General features: G+C 43.0%; 2 protein-coding genes across 2 annotated transcripts in view; one reads left to right on the top strand and one right to left on the bottom strand.

The window, feature by feature from the left end:
* Positions 1-2,146, bottom strand: part of ABHD16A (abhydrolase domain containing 16A, phospholipase) — a 29,452-nt gene extending 27,306 nt beyond the window's left edge. The window contains exon 1 of the mRNA XM_063291285.1: positions 1,981-2,146. Coding sequence (XP_063147355.1) covers positions 1,981-2,112 — 132 coding nt within the window. The 5' untranslated portion in view covers positions 2,113-2,146. The remainder of the gene's footprint in view (positions 1-1,980) is intronic.
* A 3,633-nt stretch (positions 2,147-5,779) lies between these two features.
* On the top strand, positions 5,780-14,647 carry LOC134489913 (lymphocyte antigen 6 complex locus protein G6f-like). The gene is made up of 6 exons (XM_063292786.1): positions 5,780-5,940; positions 6,731-7,006; positions 8,158-8,547; positions 10,739-10,934; positions 11,904-11,941; positions 13,244-14,647. The coding sequence occupies exons 1-6, from the start codon at positions 5,811-5,813 to the stop codon at positions 13,294-13,296; spliced, it is 1,083 nt and encodes a 360-aa protein (XP_063148856.1). The 5' UTR covers positions 5,780-5,810; the 3' UTR covers positions 13,297-14,647.
* Positions 14,648-24,234: the final 9,587 nt, after the last annotated feature.

Below are 24,234 nucleotides of genomic sequence, written 5' to 3'. Positions count from 1 at the left end.
TATGTTAATTATCATAGATTATCATATGCAGCTATGAATGGCATGTAACCTGTATCCTGAATCTAACTTTTTCTTGCCTCATCGCCTGCCACCTCCACCATACTGACAAAATGTAAACATATAAACCTGCCCTTTCCCATCCAGACTCTTCTATTTTTGACTTCAGCAGCACTTTCCAACTCTGATGTGCAACTTATGATCTAGCAGTCGTAGATTCAGCCTTCAAAATTTCTGATAGCAGATCAGAACTGTGAGCATGCCTGGGCTCTAATTATGAGCTAACGTTAACAAACAAACACCCCCCCCCCCGTGTCTGATCTCTAGAAAGCTAAAGCTATATATTGGTAACAATATAAAGACAGACAGTTTGGTGCAATGGTTAAAGACGCTGGGCTGGGAACTGAGAGAGCATGAGTTCTGGTCCTGCCTTAGGCACAAAGCCAGCTGGGTGACTTTGGGACAGTCGCTCTCTCTCAGGCAATGGTAAACCCCTTCCTAAAAATGTCGCTAAGAAAACTGCATGGACTTGTCAATGTGGTCGCCAGGAGTCAAGTGACTCAAGGGCACCCAAAAACAAATAGAAAATCTCATAAAGCAAGATTAAAGTTATCTTTGGAATTATTTACAACTATTAGCTCTGGAGGGAAATAACCTCTTTTCATCGACTCTAGTTAGCACAGAGGAAGTGTGCCCAAAGGTGCCACTGACAGGAGACACACCTGACTCCATTTCTCAGGCTGCAAGCTATGTGCATGTATAACTGATACCATCTTTTCCTTAGTTCCTCATTCCTGTACAGCCATGAACTAAAACAGAGACCTTCAAATTGTGACAGGAATATGTGACAGTGAAACACACCCTTCCAAAAGGTACTTTCCCCCTTCAATCCTCAGCTGAACATGTTTTAGGTGGCACTAGAGTTCAATTAAGTGCTGTCCTGCATGAACCAATAGGTCACATGTAACCTGGATACTACGCAGAAATCCCCATAAAACGTGGCTCCACAGCAGAGACTTATGGAGTTGGGCGTATAATAATAATAATGGCAGCCAAGTCAACATGGAAAGTGTCCTCTGAGGTTTAGAAGTCAGAGGTGGCACTTAACCAATTGGTGTCATTCTTGTATTTAAGAATGAAGTTTGCAGCTTGTGGGTGTTGCTGGAGCTGGATCTTATGCCCAAGGTCTAGGCAGATTCTATGACAAAAAGTGACTTTTAGAAGCTTATCCTGAGACACAGTTGCAACATCTTCTGGAGAGAAATAGCTTTATCATAGTTACTGATACATCCATATCTGGATTTCCCTCTCATAAACTTTGAAATAAAGTCCCAAGCTTTACAGGGTTGCCTAGAAAACCCATTGCAATTCCACACACATGGCTGAGATTCTTGTCTTTTATACATGCCCTGCAACGATGCTTAATGCTCTTTTAATTGGCTCTTGCGATCTCAAGCTGTCTTGAAGGCTCTAAAGGAGAAAGACACACAGACTTCAAAACTGAACAGAGAGTTCATTGTCAGATGCAGAGCAGGCAGATGTATGACCGGGCTAGCCTTAGCCATTGCAGCACTGCTATGCCGAAAAAGCCAGCCTGCAAGAACATTGCCCACTTAACACCCTTTCAGGAAAGCGCAACTGGGCAAAAAACTGGATTTCTTAACCAGCTGAGAAAGCAGCAGAAAAGATGCTGCTTTTAACCTGTTTATTCGCCTTCTGTCTTGCATTTCTCCCTTTGGACCCTCAGTAAGCGGATTCTGCATGTTGGGTTTGTTCTCCTTTAACTCAGCTTGCAAGCGACCCAATTCTTCAATTGCACGCATTCATTAGGTCCCTTCTTGCAAGCTAGCATCAAGGAACCCACGACTGCGCTCCCCCCTCCGGATTCGATAATGGTTTCGCTCACCTCCCCCCTAGTCTCTCTAGAGGGTGACGTGGGCGAAACCAAGTCTCTCAAGGGGTCGTCAAAAGTAGCGGGCTCACCCAAGAAATATCCAGAGACGATTGGGACCCATCGTCTGCTTCAGCCCTGAGACGGCGCAATCTCGCAGGGCTTCGTTCCCGGTAAACTCGATACAACCGCGGCCCCAATACGCAGCTCAGTAGCTTCGCCATCTTGGGGAAGGACCTAAAGCCGGGTAGCAGCGCGGGAAAGAGGGTGGAGAAGCCAGGAAGAGCTGTACTTCCGAGGTCTGTACGGGAAGGCAAAGGAACCAAAACAGCCTAGGCTTTTTTTTTTTAACGCAATTTCAGCATCTGGTTCTTGAGGTAGCTCCCCCTTCAGGCGGTCAGGATGACAAGAAGACAAGCACTTCATGGCACATTAGTATTTATTTCAAGGCAAAGTCCTTCATTGGGACAGGAAAAAGCAAAGTGGTGTGATGCAGCTGCGCAAAAAAAAAAAAGAAGAGCAAATTAAATCCTTAACAGGAGTGTCAAGCATAGAAGTCTACCTGTATACAATTGACAAAATGTGCTTGCAACACCGGTTGTGGTCATTTTGGCATTGTCATGGTTGAAAATGGATGCCTAAGTTGTCAAGATCAGGTGCCGTCATTGTTTTGCCTTGGTCAGACTGCCATCCACTAGAGCTACTACAGCCGGGCAACAAAACTTTGGACATCCACCAGATGGCATCAAAGAGATTTAAAAAAACCTGTGTGTTGCAGTTCAGATCTTGTGGCCGGCAAATAATACACCATTTAACCTGCTTTTACTGTAGCTTATTAGCAATTCCAGTCCTGCTATGCTGCCTCATCATGGCAAGGGGCTGTTCCTGGGAGGGATTAGGGAAGAACGTTGTATGTCAAGTAGATATACTCTCAGCCAGGTCACCCGAGGCATGGAGGGTATCCCAGTCGCCCAGCTAGAATAAACAGGCACTTATATTGAAATGGACTGGAACTGGACACTTTCAGTCAATAGATCATACAGTTTACTCCCCAGGTCACAAAAAACAATAAGGAATGGAATTGCTTTCGTAGAAAGGATTTGAGTACAATGCCATCAGTAGCCAAATAATAACCATTAGACTTTGCAGGAAACACTTTGCAGGAGATCTAACAATATGCTTGCCAAGAAGAGTTGTTGTTTATTCGTTTAGTCGCTTTCGACTCTTCGTGACTTCATGGACCAGCCCACGCCAGAGCTTCCTGTCGGTCGTCAACACCCCCAGCTCCCCCAGGGACGAGTCCGTCACCTCTAGGATATCATCCATCCACCTTGCCCTTGGTCGGCCCCTCTTCCTTTTGCCCTCCGCTCTCCCCAGCATCAGCATCTTCTCCAGGGTGTCCCATCTTCTCATTATGTGGCCAAAGTATTTCAGTTTTGCCTTTAATATCATTCCCTCAAGTGAGCAGTCTGGCTTTATTTCCTGGAGGATGGACTGGTTGGATCTTCTGGCAGTCCAAGGCACTCTCAGGATTTTCCTCCAATGCCACAGTTCCAAAGCATCGATCTTCCTTCGCTCAGCCTTCCTTATGGTCCAGCTCTCACAGCCATATGTTACTACAGGGAGCCAAGAAGAGAGGAGGTGCCAAAGCCAAGAAGAACAAAGATCTCAGGAAGGAAGTTAACAAAGAATTTCAGAGAACTATTAGTAGAAAGAAGGAGCAGTACTACAGCAACATCTGTAAAGATGTTGAAGACGGAAACAGATAGAAAAACAAGGAAAGATTTCTGAACTCTGAAGGAGGTTCCAGCCTTGAACTGGTGTGCAAATAGATGCCAATAGACACATAGTAATTGATTCCAAGAAAATCGAACAAAGAAACAGTATACTGAAATTCTGTACAGTATAGATGTCAACATCCAGGATACCTTAAAAGAAACTCCCAGTTCACAAGAACCTCTAGTACTAGAAGGTAAGGTTAGATCAGTACTAGTCATTACCACATCAGGCCACAGAAGCTGATGGTATATGGCCAGGAATAGAAGAACGATTAGTAAAGGTTCTAACCAAACCATGCCAGCAAATATGGAAAATGACAGAATGGCCAGCAGATGGGAAGAGGTCGGTCTACTTACCAATACCAAAGAGACATGCGTCCCCTTGTTCTATTTCCATGGTTGCTAAGAGTTGACGCTGACTTGGTGGAACATAATCAAAATACTATGAGAAATACTTTGGGGCCTCAGGTGTGTGGCAGAGCCCGTCTCCTGGTTGTGTTAATGGCTGCCTTTATGATTTTCCTGGCTGCTGGGTGTTTTTATTTTTTTGTCCTGTACGTGTATATGTTTTTATTCATTTTAATATTGTAAGCCCCCCAGTCATATATATATATATAAATTGATCAGATAAATGAATAAATAAATAAAAGCTCACTGTTTGAATTAGCAGCTAAAAGACATCATCATTAAAATAACTTTCTATCGTGTGATGATGTCCTTCAATTGTGTTGGACTTATATTCAGTGTGGTAGAACTAAAATCTATCATATTTTAGCCAACAGAGCCCTTTTTAAAAACCTCAGCTCCTGTTGTCTGCTGTTTGACAGGAAAGGGAAATAGGGACTAACAGGTTAATGTTCTTATGACACATGTTTGGGTCAGGAGAAGATAAAGCATTACAAACAGCAAACAGTAGTGCTGAACGCTTTGCAATATGCTTAGCAATAACAATATGCTTGCCAAGAAGGGAAGAGGTGCCAAGGCTAGAACTCCCACAGATGAATTGAGACTCTTGGGATGCTCCAAGCAAAGGAAGAGGGAAAGCAATTACTTCTTCACATTTCTTTTTCTTCTGTCCTGGGGGGTTGGCAGTTCTCCTGGACTAGCATGGAGGAGTAATAAAGCATCTGCTTCTCCTTTGCTATCATCGGCAGAAGTCTGTTTTATTTGTTTAGAAATAAATCAATATTATGTATCAGAATGTATTATTTGTTCAAATAAGTAGTTGAAAATTGCTTAGGGGTGACTCAGAATTACAACACTTAAAATATCTTCAGTGCATCATGCAGGCCCGCAGCTAGGGTCTGTGTCACCCGGAGCAAACATGGATTCTGCGCCCATTTTGGCGCCCCCCCAGTGCTCGTTTTGGTGCCCCCACAGCATGGCGCCTGGGGCACATGCCCCACTTGCCCCCACTCCCCCAGTTGCGGCCCTGGCGTCATAGAGAACCAGTTTGGTGCAGTGGTTAAGGCAGTGTTTTTCAACCTTGGCAACTTTAAGATGTGTGGACTTCAACTCCCATGCTGGCTGGGGAATTCTGGGAGTTGACGTCCACACATCTGAAAGTTGCCAAGGTTGAAAAAACACAGGGTTAAGGCATCAGGCTAGAAACCAGGAGGCCATGAGTTCTAGTCCCGCCTTACAAAGCTAGCTGGGTGACCTTGAGCCAGTCCCTCTCTCTCAGCCCTAGGAAGGAGGCAATGGCAAACCACTTCCAAAAAACCTTGCCAAGAAAACTGCAGGGAACTCGTCCAGGCTGTCTCTGAGAGTCCAACACGATTGAACGGATATTTTTAAAAAGTGAAATAATAATAATAATAATAATAATAGCCATATTTAAAAAATGATCATTTGGGGGAGTTAGTGACTAACAGCAATTAAATGTCTGACACACATAATCTCTCTCCTTTCCTACTACTTCCCTTCATGGTCAAATTCATGTCCTTTTGATAAGCCCCACCATCTGGCATCCTCTGGGTGTGCCGGATATAGATGTGGTTGGATGTCTATGCTCTTTGCTTTTCTCTGACACTTTATCATGACCATGTTTTAGAAACAAAACAAATATAACCTAATAGATAATGCTGGGGATGTGAAAGAAGGACCTCCGATGGATCAGAGCAAAGAGCCAGTGTAGCCCTGTTATGTTGTTTCGCATAATGTTCCCCTGGAAGAATCTCCCCTCTGAAATGGATGCTGGTGCTAGAACTCCCAGGGCTGCCACAGCTGCTCTGGCCACCCTCTTCTTGCTTGTCCAACTTTGTGATGCCAACAGTAAGAACTACCTGAATTTTGTTTGCTTCTTAGATTGGGAAAGAGGCTGGTGAGAACCCATTAATACAGATCTGTAAGAATTGGGGCTCTCACTTGGAATTAGAACTGGAGGCGCCCAGAAGGTAATGCTGGGTGGAGAGGGTGGGATAGAAGAGAAGACTGAGACATGTTCTCAGAATAAGAAGACTGGTTTGACTCACCATCTCCAATTTAGTACCCTCCAGATGTTGAGGACCATCCAAGAGCTGCTCAGGAATGGAACAGATTTTCTCAGGAGGTGGTGGACTCTGGTTGGTTGGGGGCATTTAAAGGTAATCTGGATGGTCATCTGTCAGGGACGCTGTAGTAGAGTATTCCTGAAAAGGGCAGGAGCCTGGACTAGGTAATCTCCAAGATCCATTGAAAAAAAAATCCATTCTGTTCCATTCTACGATTCTGTTCATCTGCAGGATACTGGGAACTGTTCTAAAGCACATCTACAGGGCACCAGGTTGAAGACGAAAGGATGGGAAAGGATAACAGTCCAGTGGTAGAATATCCACAGGAGATTTCAGGTCAATTAACATCTCCAGGAAGGGCTGGAAAAGCTTCCTTGGAGATTACTAGTCATTGTAGCCAATACCAAGCTAAAGAGACTAGTTGGCTACCAGTCATTGTAGGCAATGCCAAGCGAGGGCTGTTTCTTAACTAATTGTAATTCTGTCAACGGGCCATAGCTTGCCCGCCTGTCTTTGTGCTAGTTAATATTGTCTTAGGTTTGGAGACCTAATGATGTCTTTTCTCCTCATAGCTGTGTATGCAGAGAAAGGCTCTTCCCCAGAGTTGCTTTGCCCATGTCCATCTTGTTCTGGAACTCAAAAAGTATCCTGGTACTTTGTCCAGCAACGCAAAACCACTGCCCTCTTCCACAAATTCTCCAACAGCAGTATAGAGCGTTGCCCAGTTGCCTGGAGCCGGCTTGTGATGCTTCAAAATAACTCACTTCTATTTAACCATGTGGTGGATAATGACACGGGTCGTTACTGGTGTAACCTGAACCATTTTTATGATCTTGTGGTTGTGACAGGTAAGTGAGATAGCATTTGAAAGATACTAAAACCCAGATAACAGCTTTAAGGGATTCATCTTCTATGCCTGAGCTTCTTCTGAAACTGGTTAGGTCAAATGTTTGGCAGGTCTCCAAAAACAGGAACTTCAGAGTGTTGTTGTTGTTTTTAACAACCAGGGCTTGATATGGTCAAGACATATGGAGGCTAAGGTACAGCAGAAACTAGCAGCTTTTCTCCACTCACCACCAGATGGATGGGTACCCAAGGCCAGGCACGTTATCTTGGCCATGGAGGCAGAAAATCCCACTGATTGAGATTCATGCAGCCTCTCCTGGGCAGAAAATATTTCAATATTTAGGAATTAAATCATTGGCAACTTGCTGTCCTTTCTTGCTACCTCCGAACCATTGCCTGAGGCAGCTGCCTCAATCTACCTGGAAGTAAATCAGGCCCTGATTAAAGCTTAACTACTTTATTATGGCATAAACTTTTATGAAGCAAACTATAGTTTCCAAAAGTTGATCCCATAATATGTTTAAGACAGGTGCAAGATGTCTGGGGATTGTAGTTTAAAAGCAATCCCGGGTTCCCACTGACTGTATCTTCTTTCTTCTCAACACTTGCTTTAAGGATACTACATTTGGCTAGACCAGGTATGGTCTTCTGCTTTCTCCTATCTCTAACCCTGGGTCCCCCAAAGTGCCCACAGACCCTACCCTTGGCATGGACCAGACCCCTGCCTCACTATACATTTTAATTTTAAACAATATTTTTTAAAAAGAGGTTGACATGCTGCAAATCAAAGTGCTAACCTTCAAAATCATCTTTATTTCTAAGAATGTCCTTCGATTCCACAGGGGCCTCTCTGCTTTAAAATGGCTGGTGTCTTCATTTCACTGCTTTGTCCGTGTCTACCTGCCCAGAAAAAAAGACAAAGAGAACCTAGAGTTGATAGTGAACATCCATGTACGCTGAAGGAATGATAAAATGCAACATTGCCAATTTGTCTCGTGGTACTTTGGTGTTTTGTGACTGGCACATCCACTGGGGCAGCAATTTTACAAATGGGCAAGACATCTACAGCAGATATTTTCTTCGAGTTCCAATGCTGTGTCTACTCCTGCTGCAGTTCTCTACTCTAATTTCTTGTTAAACCTTTCTCTTCCAGGCAGTCAGCAAAAGTTGGAGCCCAACCAGGCCAATAGTGTCTGCTATGTCTTGAGCTGTTTTTTTCCACCCAAGGAAGTCTACAGGGATGTGATAACCTGGTGGGAAGGTAGAAAGCAAATCCTGGAAGGAGACCAGATGGGAAGATCCAGCATATTTAAGGGGAAAAAGGCCTCTCAGCTCCACATTTGCTTGAAAAAAGAGGCTTTGAAGAAAAACAAGGAGAGGCATGTCAAATGTCGCTTTGCTCAGAAGACTGAAATCATGTTCAGGTTGACTGATAATGATCACGACTTCTGTTCTTGTAGTACTTTGCTACCTTCTTCCCAGGGTACGTTTCTCCTCCTGAATATTTTAGAATATTTTAGTGTTTTTGGTGGTCATTCCTTCTGTTTCTAAAGTCTGGGATATGAGTACTGTTTCTTTTCTAGTCCAACAGTGCCACCTATGTGAGGAGATGGTCTTGCAGCTGAGGAATCCCCACGTTTTGTAGAAACATCACAGCCTTTGTGGGGAAAAGGGAAATCCTCCCACAATTTTTATAGATTATAAATTAATTGTGCTTTGTCTCTTCATCTAGTTTGAAGTTTATTATTTATGTTCTATGGTTTTATGTTGATGACAATTATTATTATTATTATTATTCAAAATACAAAACACAACATATTTATTTATTTAATTTGCCCCCGCTTTAAAGTGGACAAAGTATCTGGCCCATATTGGTCCTTTTTTTTTTTTTTTATCCATTCAATCGTGGCTGATTCTTGGAGACAGCCTGGACAAGTCCCTGCAGTTTTCCTGGCAAGGTTTTTCAGAAGTGGCTTGCCATTGCCTCCTTCCTAGCGCTGAGAGAAAGTGACTGGCCCAAGGTCATCCAGCTGGCTTTGTGCCTTAGGTGGGACTAGAACTCACCATCTCCCGGTTTCTAGCCTGGTGCCTTAACCACTACACCAAACTGGCTCTCATTGGTCCATTAGAACATGCTTAAATTGAAGGTACTCCCACTGTTGTAAACTGGGAAGACCAAATTCAGTTTGAAGTCAGGATAAATTCTTATAACAGTCATTACATAATAACTGGTTTAAAGTCATAATCCTGGCTTCTGCCCATACTTTCCAGTAGAATATTTTAACACCTATTTTCAAAGTAGAATTTTTCCAAAGAGTTAACTGTTCATGAGTCTTGTTATTAAAACCCAATCTATGCCCCATATGACCCAAAGATTTCTCATTGCACATACTCCTGGAAATAAAACACTACTATATGTTGTTTTATGTTGATCTACTTTATTAATTGCCTCCAACCTAACATGGTACAGATGCTTTATTTTTATTTCCCTCTTCCTTCCAGAGAATTATAAACTGTAATACAACTTCTTATCCTTCCACCTATTCCTGAATCTTCCTCAAAGCTAAAATAGAGGTGCTATTAATGACTCATTAATGATACCATCACAAAGATAGCAATACTACATTTTGCATGTTACCACTTGGGAGAAAAGTTCCAATTCTATTCAGCCTCTGTTGAGCCAACGGTAGACAAGGAGTGAGGTGTGTGAACAAGGTGGGAGAATAGCAGAGTAACTGATGTCGGAATTATGCCTTTCCCCTCAAATCCCCCGACTCTATGCTATAATTCAAGCATAGGCTCAGCATGGTATTTATTTATTAAATTTATTTATTCAACAGATTTATATGACCGCCCAGTTCACACATGGCGACTCCAGGTGGCTTAAGAATTAAAGTCCACAATACAAGAACCCATCAACCCCCACCCCCCACCCACAGCAACTATAAAACCAATCGAATCAGCCATTTGATCGGCTCCATCTCAACCTGGGATCCACAGGGCCGGTGAAGGAACCATGTCTTCAAGGCCTTCTGAGTAGCATCAAGGTGGGGGCCAATCTTACAGTATCCCTGGGGGACTGATGTTCCACAGGGAGGGAGCGATCACGGAGAAGGCCCTTTTTCATGTCCCATTAGCTGTACTTCCCTCATAGATGGGACCTGCAACATACCCTGCCTCCCTGCTCTGGTAGGTCAGGTACACATAACTAGGGAAAGGCAGTCCTTCAAATAACCAGGCCCCAAGCCTTGAAGGGCTTTCAAGGTGATAACCAGCACCTTGGATTGGACCCGGAAGCAAATTGGCAGCCAATGTAGCTCCCGCAAAACAGGTGACACATGCACAAATCTAGACTTTCAGCAGCGTAGCTGCTGTTGAAAGATGCCCAAATTAAATAGAGAGCTTGTGTTCTCCCAAGCAGTAGTTGCAAAATTGTGCGTTGTTATCTGTGTGATGGTATTATTAATGGTATCTTCATTTTAGGTTTGAGGAAGTGATGGGACAGATGGAAAGGAGTGCTCCATATAAAGGGTTAGAAAGCATATTTATATAGTTTATAACTCTCTTTAACTCGTACAAGAGATCCTGTACATTGGAAGTCAGGCAGCTACTGAATTCTGAATCAGACCATTCCATCTAGTCTGGTTCTGACTCTCTCTAGGGTTTCAGGGTTGGAGCTAATGAAATCCCACCTGAAATAGTGGGATCTTCAATATATAAACCATGATATGCTGTACTATTTGAGCTTTTTCTGGCTGCTGTCCTCTGTTTCTGCCTTTCCCTTGATATAGGGACAGTGAAAGATGGTTTATCATCCCAGTGCTCAGAAATCAAAAGAAATGGAATACCATGGATACCATTGGCGGTTTGCGTTATATTGCAATTTCTAATCATACTTGCTCTGCTGATATTGTGGAGAAGGAGCTGTAGGTAAGCTGGAATCAAATGAAGTGGGGCTTGGGAAGACACTGTGATTAGGTGACCTGTAAACAGCAACGGTGGCAGGAAGATCTTGGTCTGAGGTGATAGAATATTATTGCTAGAACGCAGTTAGTCCTTGCTTAATGACCACAATTGAGACCAGAATTTCAGTTGCTAAGCGAAGTGCTCATTAAGTGAATCTGACCCAATTTTACAAGGTGTTTTGCAGCAGTCGTTAAGTGAATCACATGATAGTTAAGCGAACCACATGGTTGTTAAGTGAATCAAGTGGTTCCCTATTGATTTTGCTTGCCAAAAGCCGCCTGGGAAGGTAGAAAATGGTGATCACGGGATGCTGTGATGGTCATAAATGAAAACCAGTTGCCAAGTGCCCAAATTGTGATCATGTGACCACAGGGACACTACGACGGTTGTGTGAGCACCAGTTGTAAGTTGTTTTTTTCAGCACCATCGTAACTCTGAACCATCACTAAACAAATGGTCATTAAATGAGGACTATCTGTAAATGGTCCTGATCACAGATCTCATTTAGGGTGAACATAGCTTCACAGCTCCAATTGATCAGTTTCACAAATTTCCAGTACGACCAATCTGAACCATGAAAAGCCAACTATGGAAAGAATTTCTTAACATCTGAGACATCACCATTACATTTCTCTTTTAATATATTTCCATAAAATAATGTGCATGTGCAGACAAGGAAGGAATGGCTAGATTCAATAGTCTCATTAGTATCTTTAACCTGTTGGATTCTCTGATAAATCTCTATATTATTTCCTCCCTCTCCCCCCCCCCCATGAGGTTATGGAAACATTTATTTAATGCTTTTGTTTTGTTCTGAAGATATCCTTCAAGGAGTTTAGCTTAGCATCTGCATATTGCCTTTTAGCCAGTAGAGGGCCCTTGATGCAAATCTTCACTTTGGGTTGTGCTAATTTTTGCAATCGCTTCTTCCAGCCAGAAGTACCCAGACCATCTCAAGAAGCCCAGGAAAGGTAGGTGTGTGGATCTTCTCAGCTTGCATGCCTCCGTTTCTGGATCCTAGATTCTGTTCAAAAGGGGACCAAGCTTGAGAGACGAATATAAGATTGGATGGAAAATCCAGATCGATGAATTCTGGAGGGTTGAGGAGAAAGATCTCTTAAATTAGAGTTGCTGAGGATGAAATATGTGGGCTGAGACCCGTGAGAAGGCTGGTTAGAGCTGTTCTTCCTAATTAGCTTGATAGTCTATATCCAAAGAGTTGGATTTCTTCTGAGGAGCATTCAACCATATCACCTGCATCAGCATCTGAAGAAGTGCTGTGACAAACTGCTTCTGGTTTATGTGAATCAGAACCAACAGGAGGGGCAGGAGGCAATGGTGTTACCAGTGAAGAGACACTGTACACTCCATGTCCTTTGCTGAGCAAATTGATGTATTTTAGCAATTGAGGCTTTATGTGTCCTGAAGTTTCACCACGCATCCTATGTGAAATTTGTTTCTGCACGCGGAATTCACATGTATTCTGCAGTGTCACCATGCATAAGATCTTACCTTTTTGCATCTGAAATGCCACAACTTGAAATATTGTAGTCTCTTAGCAAGTGCTCCCTTCCCCATTTGGCACCCCCAGACAGGATGGAAATTGCAGATCAAGATCTCAGAAAGGCCATTAATTATCAAAATCCATGCAAATATTCAGCCCTTTACTTTTGGGCTGCAAATAAATGTTTAGTAATCTCTCTGTAGTTAGATAGTTAAACACAGAGGGATTACTGTAAACTGCCCAGAGTCCCTCTTTTGGGGGAGATGGGTGGTGGCTAAATGTGAATAATAAATAAATAAACAAACAGATATAGATATGCAGACATTTAATTGCTGATCTGATGTAGTTCTCAGCCAGGAAGACGCAGGTTTTATTTATTTATTTATTTATTTTTCAAATTTCATAACCACCCATCTCACTCAAGAGTGACTCTGGGAGGTTTCCAATAAAACTAAAATAAATACAGGTTAAAATACAATAAAAACAGTTTTCTTGAATAGCAGTGTAAATATATAAAATTGCTTTCAGAAGCTTTAGAAAAAAGAGCTTTCAGGAGCTCTTAAAAAGGCGGGGGGGAGGTAGCTTCAAGAGTTAAGCTTTATGTTCTGCCTTTTGAGCAAAAGGAGGAAAAAAAAAAGGCAAACGAAGCAAATATCTCCTATTGCATTATTGCTTCCATTTACTTCTTTAGGGATGCAGAGCAACATGCTGATTTTTAACTTGTTAGCGCAAACAGGCTTACTCACGCTGTGACCTCTGCTAATTACAGATGTCCCCATGTCTGAATACACACCACAGCTCTACGAGAATGTCAGGATTTGATCAGGACGGCTGCTGTGACAAAGGAAACATTTCAGTTCTCACTGAGTCAAACAATCCTGGACCAGACCCAGCAACTCTTGAGCAATGTTATGTTTTTCCAAGATGTAACTTTTTCCTGGCTTTTGTGTGTTTTTTTTTATCCTACCAGACTGTTCTTAATTCTCTGATCAACCCTCCAGGATTGTAGCTCCCATCATCTAGTGGCTCGGTTGGCTGGGGAAGAGGTGTTGATTTGGTGTGGCACCTCAGGAAGGCACCAGAGTGGGTAGGTCAAAAAAGAAAGCCTTGGGTATCTGGAGGAGTTTCCCCACATCTGGATTAAAGCCCCCTCCACCCATCCTTGAGTCAGCAGAAAACAATACAGGTGTGACATTTGCTGATCTCTCTCCTGCCTCTTTTTCAAGTCACTGCAGAGCAGACACTTGACTTTTCTCCAAGTGACAAAGCTGAATGGATTTTACACACTTTGAAGCTGTCCTTGGGTGATATTGAAAATAGAGGAAAAATGCTATTTTAACATCAGTACAGTTAAGGACTTCTTAAGCCTGTCTTACTCTTGAGCTGGGATTAGATAACAATAACATTGTGGGGCGTAGGAAAAAAGAGGTTGCCTGGGCACATTTATGCTGTGCACAGCTGCAACGGGAAAAAGGTATTGAATGGTGATTCCAATTTGGATCCAATGTTCTTCCAAAGTGGTCAGTCATGGTTTTAACTGCTCTCCCTTATGGATTCAAGGTGAGAGTTCTCCAGTGAGGGACTTCTTCCAGTATGAAATACATTTTTTCTGGTTTTTCACTTCAATAATTTTCTGTGTAGCACCGTGGAGCATACTCAGGATGACCATCTTTTCAACATTGGATATTAAAACGTTAAGGGAGCCAAAGGTCTTACTCTCTGGTTTTGGACGGCTTTAGTTGGTTCGTGTGCTACGGTGATGCCGTGTGGTTGTAATAGTCTGTTGGTTGTTTCTGAGACGCTTCTGATGTATGGCAGTGTTATCCTTTTCATAGTTTCTGTTGGTTGGGCTGTAGTGGGTTGGGTGGTCAGGCACGTTTTGATAAAGTTGTGTGGTTATCCACTTTGTAGGAAGATGTTGTGCAGGCAATCTGTTTCCTTTTTCAGGTGTTCTGGGTTGCTGCAGTGCATTTGAACTCGTCTGAATAATGTTCTTACACAGCTTCTCTTGTGGGAGGTTGGATTGTCACTTTGGTAATGGAGCGCTTGGTTAGTGTGAACTGTTTTTCAATAGACTAGTATCTATCGTTCATCTCACAACACATGGACAGACTCCACCATAGTTTCACCTGGGAACCTGTGAGCATCCTAGACCAAGCCAAATCCAAAAATGCTAGGGAATTCCTGGAAGCCTGGCACTCAGACCAAGCAGCCATCAACAGACACATAGAGAAAAACCACATTTACACATCATTCAAAAGAGACAACAGAAAGCTCAGAAGGAAACAAAAAGACCAGAACGCATCCTGCCTAGCAGCCGACACTCAGATAAGCAGGGATTAACTCCAGACAAACGATCAAGCAGAAAACAATACCCCAATCAGGGAACTCCCAAGCAGAAAACCACAAGCCACCAACACTGGCAGGGTAAGCTACTGTATATACACAGGGAGCGAACCCCACACTCACTCACAGACAGATAATAGGCTGTTCGTTAGACAGCTTGGAGTCAGTAAGGAAATCAGAATTAGAAATGGTTGGTGTGGGGTTTATTCCAAAGAGTGGAGATGAAATTGGGAGTTTGGGAAAGGTATAAAATGATATGATGCTTTCTGAGTGCAAGATTGACTCCCAGATGGGACAGCAAGAAAGGAGAGTAGCAAAAGAAACTGAGCCTGGAAGCATGAGTTCTCAACTTTTTTTTTAATTTTTACCCTGGATTGAATTGAGGTTCAGGTCTCAATGAACCCCTTCATGCAAATTGTTATATCTACAGCTCACAATACATTAGTGAGATCAGGGAGCTGCAGACCTAATAATCCAGTAATAATTGTCAATGGTCTTTCGAGTAGAGAATGATATTTTTCTGGGGATCTGTTCATTTTGGCCAACGTATTAGCTTACTCTGTTTGTTTGGTCCCCCCCACCCCAGGATATCACCTCTAGTGCAAGTCACAATATAGTTAAAGGAAACTTACGTTTTTCCTTTTTCCTTTTTAGTTTTTCCTGTTTCTTTTTTTTGACTTGTATTCTATCGGTCTTATATTCTGCGTTATGTGTCTTAATTATATCTTGAAAAATTAATTTAAAAAAATCCTTCTTTTACCTTAACCAAGTGGGGCTAAAAGTCTTATCATAAGATGCTAATGAGGAATGGTACCTGCAAACATCATCTTTTTCCCCCCTACAGGTAGTCTTCAGTTAATGACTGCCCAGTTTGGCGACTGCTCAAACTTACAACGGTGCTGAAAAAGTAGCTTTACAACCTGTCCTCGAACTTACAGCTGTCGCAGCCTCCTCACGTCATGTGATCACCATTCAGACACTTTGCAACTGGCTCCCATTTACAACTGTTGCAGTGTCCCACGGTTATGTGATCGCCACCTGTGAGCTTCACAGCCAGCTTCCAACAAGCAGTCAATGGGAAAGCTGGCAGGAAGTCATCAGTCGCAGCCACATGATGTCTCAGTTAACAACGGTGGGTGATTTGCTTAACAACTGCAGCAGAACTGATGTAAGTCAGGCACAGTCACATGATGTTTCACTTAATGATCATGTCACTTAGCAACAGAGTTGCTGGTCCCAATTGCAGTCGTTAAGTGAGGACTACCTGTATTTAAAATTAAAAAGGACTTTCTGCAAAAGAACAACAGCTAGTTATGCTTAGCTTACCTTTCTTGAAGTTAATCTCTTTCATTCCCTTTCATAACTTTTAAAAACTCCTAAGGCAAACATATTAGATTTCTGTTAAGTAACTGGCTTAAGCCAAAAGCAATGTTTTTGTTTTAAATCATGATCTCTCATACAACCCCAGATGAGAAAGGCTGGCCTGCAGAAAGGCAACGTAAGGAAATAAAGGGAATTAAAGGGAAAGCTTTATGTAAGGGGGAGAGAAAGAATTACTCAAGAGTAAGCAAGTTAAAGGGAGAAGGCACAAGGCCTTTCTTCCTGCAGCACATTGCCCTGTTGGGATTTCTTTCAGGGGGCATTAGGTTATTTTATGCATACACAATTAACAAAACAATCGTTAAGTGAACCACATGGTTGTTAAGTGAATAATGTGGTTCCCCATTGATTTTGCTTGCCCGAAGCTGGCTGAGGAGGTCGGAAATGGCGATCACGTGACTGCAGGATGCTGCGACAGTCATAAATGTGAACTGGCTGCCAAGTGCCCAAATCGTGATCACGTGACTGTGGGGATGCTGTGATGGTTCTAAGTGTGAGCACCAGTTGTAAGTCAGTTTTTTCAGCACCATCGTAAGTCTGAACCATCACTAAATGGTCATTAAGTGAGGACTACCTGTAGTCAACGTGGAGAGAGTGGCTGGCAGCTGCATCAGCTAAGAAATTGCCCAGTGAATTGGCTGCAGGAGCACTGAAGCTAGCAAATATTTAGAAGAATGAAGGTGACATTTTGGTGACAGAAGCTGCACAGATTTTTGGAGGTGGGGTGAGGGCCCTTTCACATGTGTGAGAGGGACTGGGATTTCTTTCTTGCTCCTGTTTTTTGATAGAATCATAGGCTGAAGGGTCCTTAGAGATCTCCTAGGGAAGTGTTTCTCAAACTCGACAATTTTAAGATGTGTGGGCTTCCATTCCCAGAATTCCCTGGCCAGCTACAGTAACAGAATCCAGCAAGTCTGAATGTGCTTTCCCCTCCCTCCCTCATTTTCATGTGAACTTGGGATGCTCCTGGCTGAGACGTTGTCTCAAATTAATTTCTTGGCCTGGGCTCAGGTCCCTTTTATGGGACCACTCTCTTGGTAGCGGCTCTTCCTCCCGTCCTTTGAGGCTCTTCCCGATGTCCTCTACAGGTGTCCTCCATATGTCTTGGACTAGAATTGCCACAATCCCAGGCAGTAGCAGAACTGAGTACGGTGATAGGACGTGCCCAAGACATCTGGTGGGGCACCAGGTTGAGGAATGCCGAGATGACATTTCTGGCAGCCAAGTTACCAGCTGCTGCGTGTTTCAGCCAAATGACTGGACAATCCAAAACCTCCTAGCCTTATAAAATCTGGTGGGGCACCAGGTTGAGGAATGCCGAGATGACATTTCTGGCAGCCAAGTTACCAGCTGCTGCGTGTTTCAGCCAAATGACTGGACAATCCAAAACCTCCTAGCCTTATAAAAGCAGCTGCCACCACTTTCACATGTAGCCCAGATGCCTGATATCTGAACATGCACAGCTGTATCAGGCACCAGTGAGGTTTGAATCCAGGGAGAACCCATTAGAACCCAAAGCAGTTTCACGGAAGAAATGGAAGACCCCTCTTCTGGAGTGTTAAGATTTGCTGTAATTGCAGAAAGGTGGACATGTGTTTATTTCATGCACTGTTGCAAGTTCTGCATTGTTTTCCATGAAAATAATAATCAATAGCCATGCATAGCCTTCTGGGAGGAAAGGGCTTCATTCAGATTGGGAATGGCCAGAGACTGCCCTAAAATGCAAGAGTGAAATCGACAAGGACCAAAACTGAACTAAATTTAAAATGCGTTACCAGTCATAAATATGATTAACGTATTGAATAATGTCTCAGTTCTGCCGTGTTCAAGATGACAATTTATGTAATGGTCTGTGGGAATGACCTTGGGAGACAGGAGGAAGAGCTACAGACTAGGCAATGGTCAGATAAGAGGCAGCTGACCCCGCAGCAGGAATGGGGGTGTGGCAAATGTCTCAGAAGGGACCCTCCCTAGTTTCTTGGGCTGTAAAAGGGAGCAGGAGAGGGGCAGGAGAGATGTACTTTCTGCATGGTGGGCTCAGATTCAGAGTCAGAATCTTCAGATGTAAAAGGGCAGCCAACTCCAGAAGCGGCCATAGATAACAGTCAGCTCCGGGGTCACCAGATGAACTGCTGCCTGAGCAGGCAGAGGAGGAGGGGCTGGCCAGCAATCAGCAGGGACAGCTGCCGTCACTCCCTGCGATGAGATGAGGGCATGGAATCACCACCCCCTCCCAACGCAAGAGCTCAGCAGGCAGCAAAGACAGCAGAGCAAAGTAATTCAGGAAGGAAGGAGCCTTGCCCTCCTAACTGAGCCACACCAGGACTGCTCTTATTGAAGAAGAGCTCTGAGCTCGAGCCTCTCCATTGGTGACAGCCGTTCACGAACCCAGACTCTGTGCGCCTTGCCTTTGGACTCGAACCCGTGTGATTGTGACTCTGAACCTGGTCTGGCCGACGACCTCGCTGATGCTTTGGACCCCTGGGTGTGCCTGACCACTCTTGTGCCTGCTCTTTTGATTTTGGACTATCTCTTTAGGCAAGTTTTGCTGGACTTGTGGGGACTTGGTTGCTGTTGTGTGCATGTGTGCGTTCGCACAAGGCTTTCCCTCTGCTGCTTGCTATTGCTTAAAAACTCACCTCGTAGAAGTTTGCTACCACCTCTCTGTGAATTTGTGTGTGCTTGGACCGAGCTAGGACACTTTCAGAACCACTTGCAAGGTTCTGTTAATGTAACCTTACAATAAAGTTGGACCTAGTACTTCTGGGTGTGCTTCTTGTCTGGACTACCTTGCAAGGCTGACAATTTAACAGCAACTTTTGGTTTCGCTCAAGATCAGGGTGTTACAGTTTCTCAGTTGCCTGAGATCTTTCTCCTCTCTCCATGCTAAGTTCCTTGCTTTCTCCAAGGATTTTGAATTCCCTGGGCCCATCCATAACCCCTTTGTTGGGAACTTTTTGGAGAATCCTGGTTCAGATTCTTCTGATAATTCAGTGGCTTCTTCCCGCAGGGTTGGTTGACAGGAAGAGGTGGAGTATCAGTCATCCAATCAGGAAAAGGAAAACAGAGAAAAAGGAAGTCTCTAGCTTGCAGTCTAGTGCCTCTAGTGGTCACCAAGATGAGAATGCTACTGGAACTGCATCTCCAATAAAAAGCTGAGTCTGGATAATGTAGGAACTTGAAAAACAACCAAGACGTGAAAGCTAGTGTCATTAAATTTTATCTGGAATGGTGACCCTCTGGACTTGTTTCCAAAATAACAAGAGCAGCAGATGTAGGTATCTCAGATACCAGCAGAAGAAAGTACAAGTACTTCATTAGCCTGGATATAGCTAATAATTCAATTATCTCCTAAATGTAAAGCAGTAAAGCAGGTTGCTGTAAATGTGTGTATAGTGTGGAAGCAGCTAATCAAAATCTGCAGGTGTGAAGTCTTTGCTCATTCCATATTTTAGGAGTGCTGTAAATCATGCCAAGGTTGGAGTGAAAAAGAGAACAAAGGAATAAAACCCAAATGTGTGGAGGAATCAAGTTTATTTTTTACAGAATACTTGTATACATATCTACTCAGAAGTAAGACCCATTAAGTTCAATGGGACTTGCTTCCAGATAAGAGGGGATACAAATACAGCCAAAAGGTCATATTTAGAACTACAATGCACTTAGGTTTTCCATATAAATTCTTCCCTTTCAACTTCCCAGTTAAAAAATATATAGTAGCCAGAATGAATGTTCAGTTTTACGTTATGGAAGTTGTATAGTTGTTTAGTTTGGGTTGCTTTTTTCATTGCTTGAAAGCATATTCTGAAATTCTAATATCAAACGTAAAGCAATTTTAAAAAGTAAATATATGCACACCAATCTCTCTATTCCCTTTCAGGGTAAGCAATGTTACATAAAGTGCAGAAAAGTAAAATAGTAAGCAAAAGAAATTAAAGGCCAAAGAGAAAATGAAATAAAATGAATTAAATTTAGTTTACTCAAACACCATTCATTATACCTTTCCAATCTTCCAACATCCTTGCTTCTACCCCATCTATACAATTATCCTATATTGCTTTCTGTTTTGCAAATCCTGTATTTGGAGGATCCCATCTTAATATTTTACTTCATCTAACTGAATCCTTATTACAGTCATGGACCAGTGTATACTTTACTCCATTAATTTGAGCTATTCTTGCTAATGAGGAAAATGAAAGATGTGGCTTAAAGCTTTAATGATAGCTGAACAAATATTTGGAGAACAAAAAAAAGTTGTCTAAAACAATTAGCATTCTTGGATACAAGTACCGCCTACAATTTCCTGAAATTCCTTGGTGAGACTCCTTGTTTTTCCTGTAGCAAATCTAAAAGATCAGAAAGCATTTTCCCAGCTCCATCTCTGAGCACTCTGTAATAACTTGGTTACTACAGAGTTACTACAAATTAAGTTACTACAGGTTGCTACAAATTAAGCATTCTCAACTTGGTTGTAGAATGCTTAATTTGAAAGATAGGTCTTGTTGACAACATTGCCTTTTTGAGAAGCTAAAAGCAGGAGAAAAAAGGGAATGATTGCACCAGATCAGAGATTTATCTAGCTTATCCTGCTTGTCCAAACTAGAGTAAGGAGAAATCTATTCAGCTTGCATTCTAAAGCAAACTTGGATTAATCTGCATTTTCAGAACCTAAAATGGAGAATGAAGCTACTATATGTGCCATTTAATTGTTATATTCACAGCTAAAAAAAAAAGCACAAGGATGTATACATGTGGGGAATGTATGTGTAAAAATGTATTACATTAAAAAAAATCCTGTTACTTATGTGTATCTTAGAAAACATTTGTTCTGTACTAGAGGAAGTGTGTATGCAAATGCATATGGTCAGAGAAAAGGTGTACAAATGTTGACCTTAAAACAAACAGATGTGGAAATAGGAATAATTCAACATGTGAAGGCAAAGTGGACAGGTTTACCTGTGTTCCAGGTAATTCCAGGAAGCAGCTACTAGGGATACGGGGGCATCAAAAAAAACAAGACAAAGGGGCTTGAATTGCGCCTGCCGAATTCAGGAGACGGCAACCGAATGTGGGTGACGTGTTGAGTACGGATGCAAGAAAAATGCCTGCAGGCATTTGGGATGACGGCAGACACGTAGGTGTATATGTAGGGTTAAACCCAGCAATCCTTCCTGATGTGGTGTGCAGGAGCCAGTTCCTCCTCTGCAGAATGTTATGTATGCAGCCTTTATAACATAGCTGGCTCTCGTGGGCAGCCCCAAAATAGCAGCACTTGGCATACTTTCATCAGCCACCCAGTGGATCACTTGCCTCAAAAGACCTCCCGGTGCTGCTCAGCGGAACGTCTGTGCATATGGACCCAGGCAGGCCGCAGATGGTATTTCTTTAGTGGAATGGGGGGTGGGGTTGGAGGGCAGAATTGCATTGGGGGAGCCACCCTCCAGTGGCCTGTCTCCCTCATTGACATGGCCCTGTCATCAGGAGAAGGCTGGGAGAGCGGGAAGGTGACAAGTCCCACCCATGCCGAGGAAAAGGCAAAACTCATTATCGTAGCTGGGAAAAATCCTGTGAAATGAGGCTTTGGACGGCTGGGAGAGAGAACATAATGCTACGCCTATGGGCTGGGAAAGGAACAAAATGTACAAAGCAGATTAGGCAGCGGCTTTTCAAGGGGTGGAAAGGCTTCAAAAGGGGCCTAAGGGGGTTGGTGTGAGAAATTTCCCGGGCCACCACCAGCATTTCTTGACCATAACCTTCCTGGAGGGGGCCGCTACAACTCTCGCTGGTCTGACCCTCGTTTCCCAACCCTGTTTCAAAGAAAGCCTTGCAGAGAATGAGAATAAGCGGAAAAGAAGTGGAAAACAGAAGGCCGAGAAGACGGAAAAGGAGGAGCGTTAAGCCAGGTTCAGCTCCTAAAGCTTCATTCATATGCTCTAAGATATAGAGGATACGCCTTGATTAATTAACAGATGCATTTTTGAATAAAAGGAAAAGGTGAGAGTCTATTTCATACAGTGCTTGATAGGGTTATAGTGCAATCGGCTACGTGGCTAGAGCTCTGTGGATCTTACTCCCAGGTAGAAGGGTAGAAGGGCCGCAGACTTAATCTTTGGCATCTTGTAGAGATTGTCTTCTCTCCTTCCCGGGCTGAGGATTAGAGGAAACGAAGGAACCAGGCGCCTCCAATGGCCAGGAGCAGAGGCAGGGAGAGGTGCGCAGAGGGCAGGGTGGCCCCCTAGTTGCAGAAATCGCTTTCACAGCACTCATAGCTGGTGACGTATTTGATGCTCAGAAAGGTCTCGGTATCGTTCTTGCTACAGTTCCCCTGTGGGACACAGTTCTTCCGCTTGATGAGCTTGTGGCCAGCTAGATCAGGACAAAAAAGACATGGATTGAGAGGCATGTGTTGGCAATCCCCCGCCACCCATACGGCACCCCATTATTGTGTTGTTGTGAACGGGTTGGACATTACAAGGACATTACTTGTACATACATCCTTGACTTATGACCACAATTGGGGCAGGAATTTCCGTTGTAAGTTGTTGTGGCTGTAAGTCGAGTCACCACAGGACCATTTTATGACCCTTTTGTGGTGGCCATTAAACTAATCCAGCTTCCCCAATGGACATTTTTTGCTGAAAATGGCAAAAAATGTCATAAAACCTGATTGTGACCACAGGATGTTGCCACTGGTTGTAAATGCGAGCCGGTCGCCAAGCACCTGAAATGTGATCATGTGACCATGGGGGTGGTGCAACATTTTGCAATGCTTGGAAGTGCTTTAACAACATTCTGAGGCTGTTGTTAAATGACCGGTTTAACAGACCATCATTAAATGAATGGTCGTAAGTCGAGGACTACTTGTACTTGATGTTGATTAGGAATCCCAGAGTTGTTTATTCCATAACTAGGTTCTATGGGGACCTATTCAAAAGTATTATTCCGAAAAACAAAGTGATGCCAGATAAAGCACCTGGGGAAACAGCCCAGGTGAAGACAGGGAGGAAATTTTTTTTAAAAAAAAATCCTTACCAGCTTTTCCATGGATGATAGCACAAACTTGCCCACTTTCACAGGTGACAACAGAAGTGTGGCATGGTAAATCGAAAATGGTGAATTTACACTGCAGGCACTGCAGAGCAGATCCTGAGATGCCGGGAAAGAAGGGCAATAAAATCAATTAAAGCCGGAGTTCACGGTACTGCCCCCACCTTTTGAATGAATTTGTGTCTCACGTGCCCCCCCTCCAAAACAAAAACTACAAAAATTTCATTGGGGTTAGAGTTGTGCAAGAAATACCTCTACCTGCAACTTTTTATAATTAAATTTTAATCTATACTGTATGGTAAATAAAACAATGATAGAACCATATAACATGATTAAAATTGAATGGAAATAAAGCAAAAGCAATCAATTCTGAAAACAGTATTTCTAATGGGAATGATGATCCGGAAGATAAAACAATGATTCTGCAGATACAGAGTTGAAGCACTGTACTTTCAAGTGAGGGGGAAAAATGAGGACGTTATAGACATTTTTTTAAAGAAAAGTCAAATACAGACAATAATTGACTCCAATACTGATTTTTAATAAGATAATGGAGAAATCTGATTTTATTATTCTCCCCCTTCTTTGTTGGGATTACTCCTTTTCATTCAACTCAATTCAGGAAAAAAAAAGAGAGAAAAGGGTTTTCCTTTGCCTGTACTACACCGCCATAGAATATTGTTCTTTTCCTTAAATCAGCTTCTCTTAAACTGCTCTTAAAATGCAACATCTTGCAAACCGCTGGCAGACTGCAAAGTTTTTTTTTAATGTTCTCTCCCAGGGGAGCTGCACTGAGATCTCTATCTCCCCCTTCTGGCTGGTGCCTGTGAACACCTTCCCCTTCATGCTTCCACACATGGTGATAAACTACAGCAAGTACATTACTTCGTGTAACTAGGCTGAAGGCACATTCTACAATAATACTGTAATGATATGTGGGAATGACCTTGGGAGACACAGGGAAATGCCTCAGCCAGGGCAACGGTT

Source organism: Candoia aspera, chromosome 2, assembly GCF_035149785.1.
Source record: "Candoia aspera isolate rCanAsp1 chromosome 2, rCanAsp1.hap2, whole genome shotgun sequence".
Classification (NCBI taxonomy): Eukaryota; Metazoa; Chordata; class Lepidosauria; order Squamata; family Boidae; genus Candoia; species Candoia aspera.
Note: the sequence above shows the minus strand (reverse complement) of the source record. Positions and strands in the feature narration are given on the sequence as shown.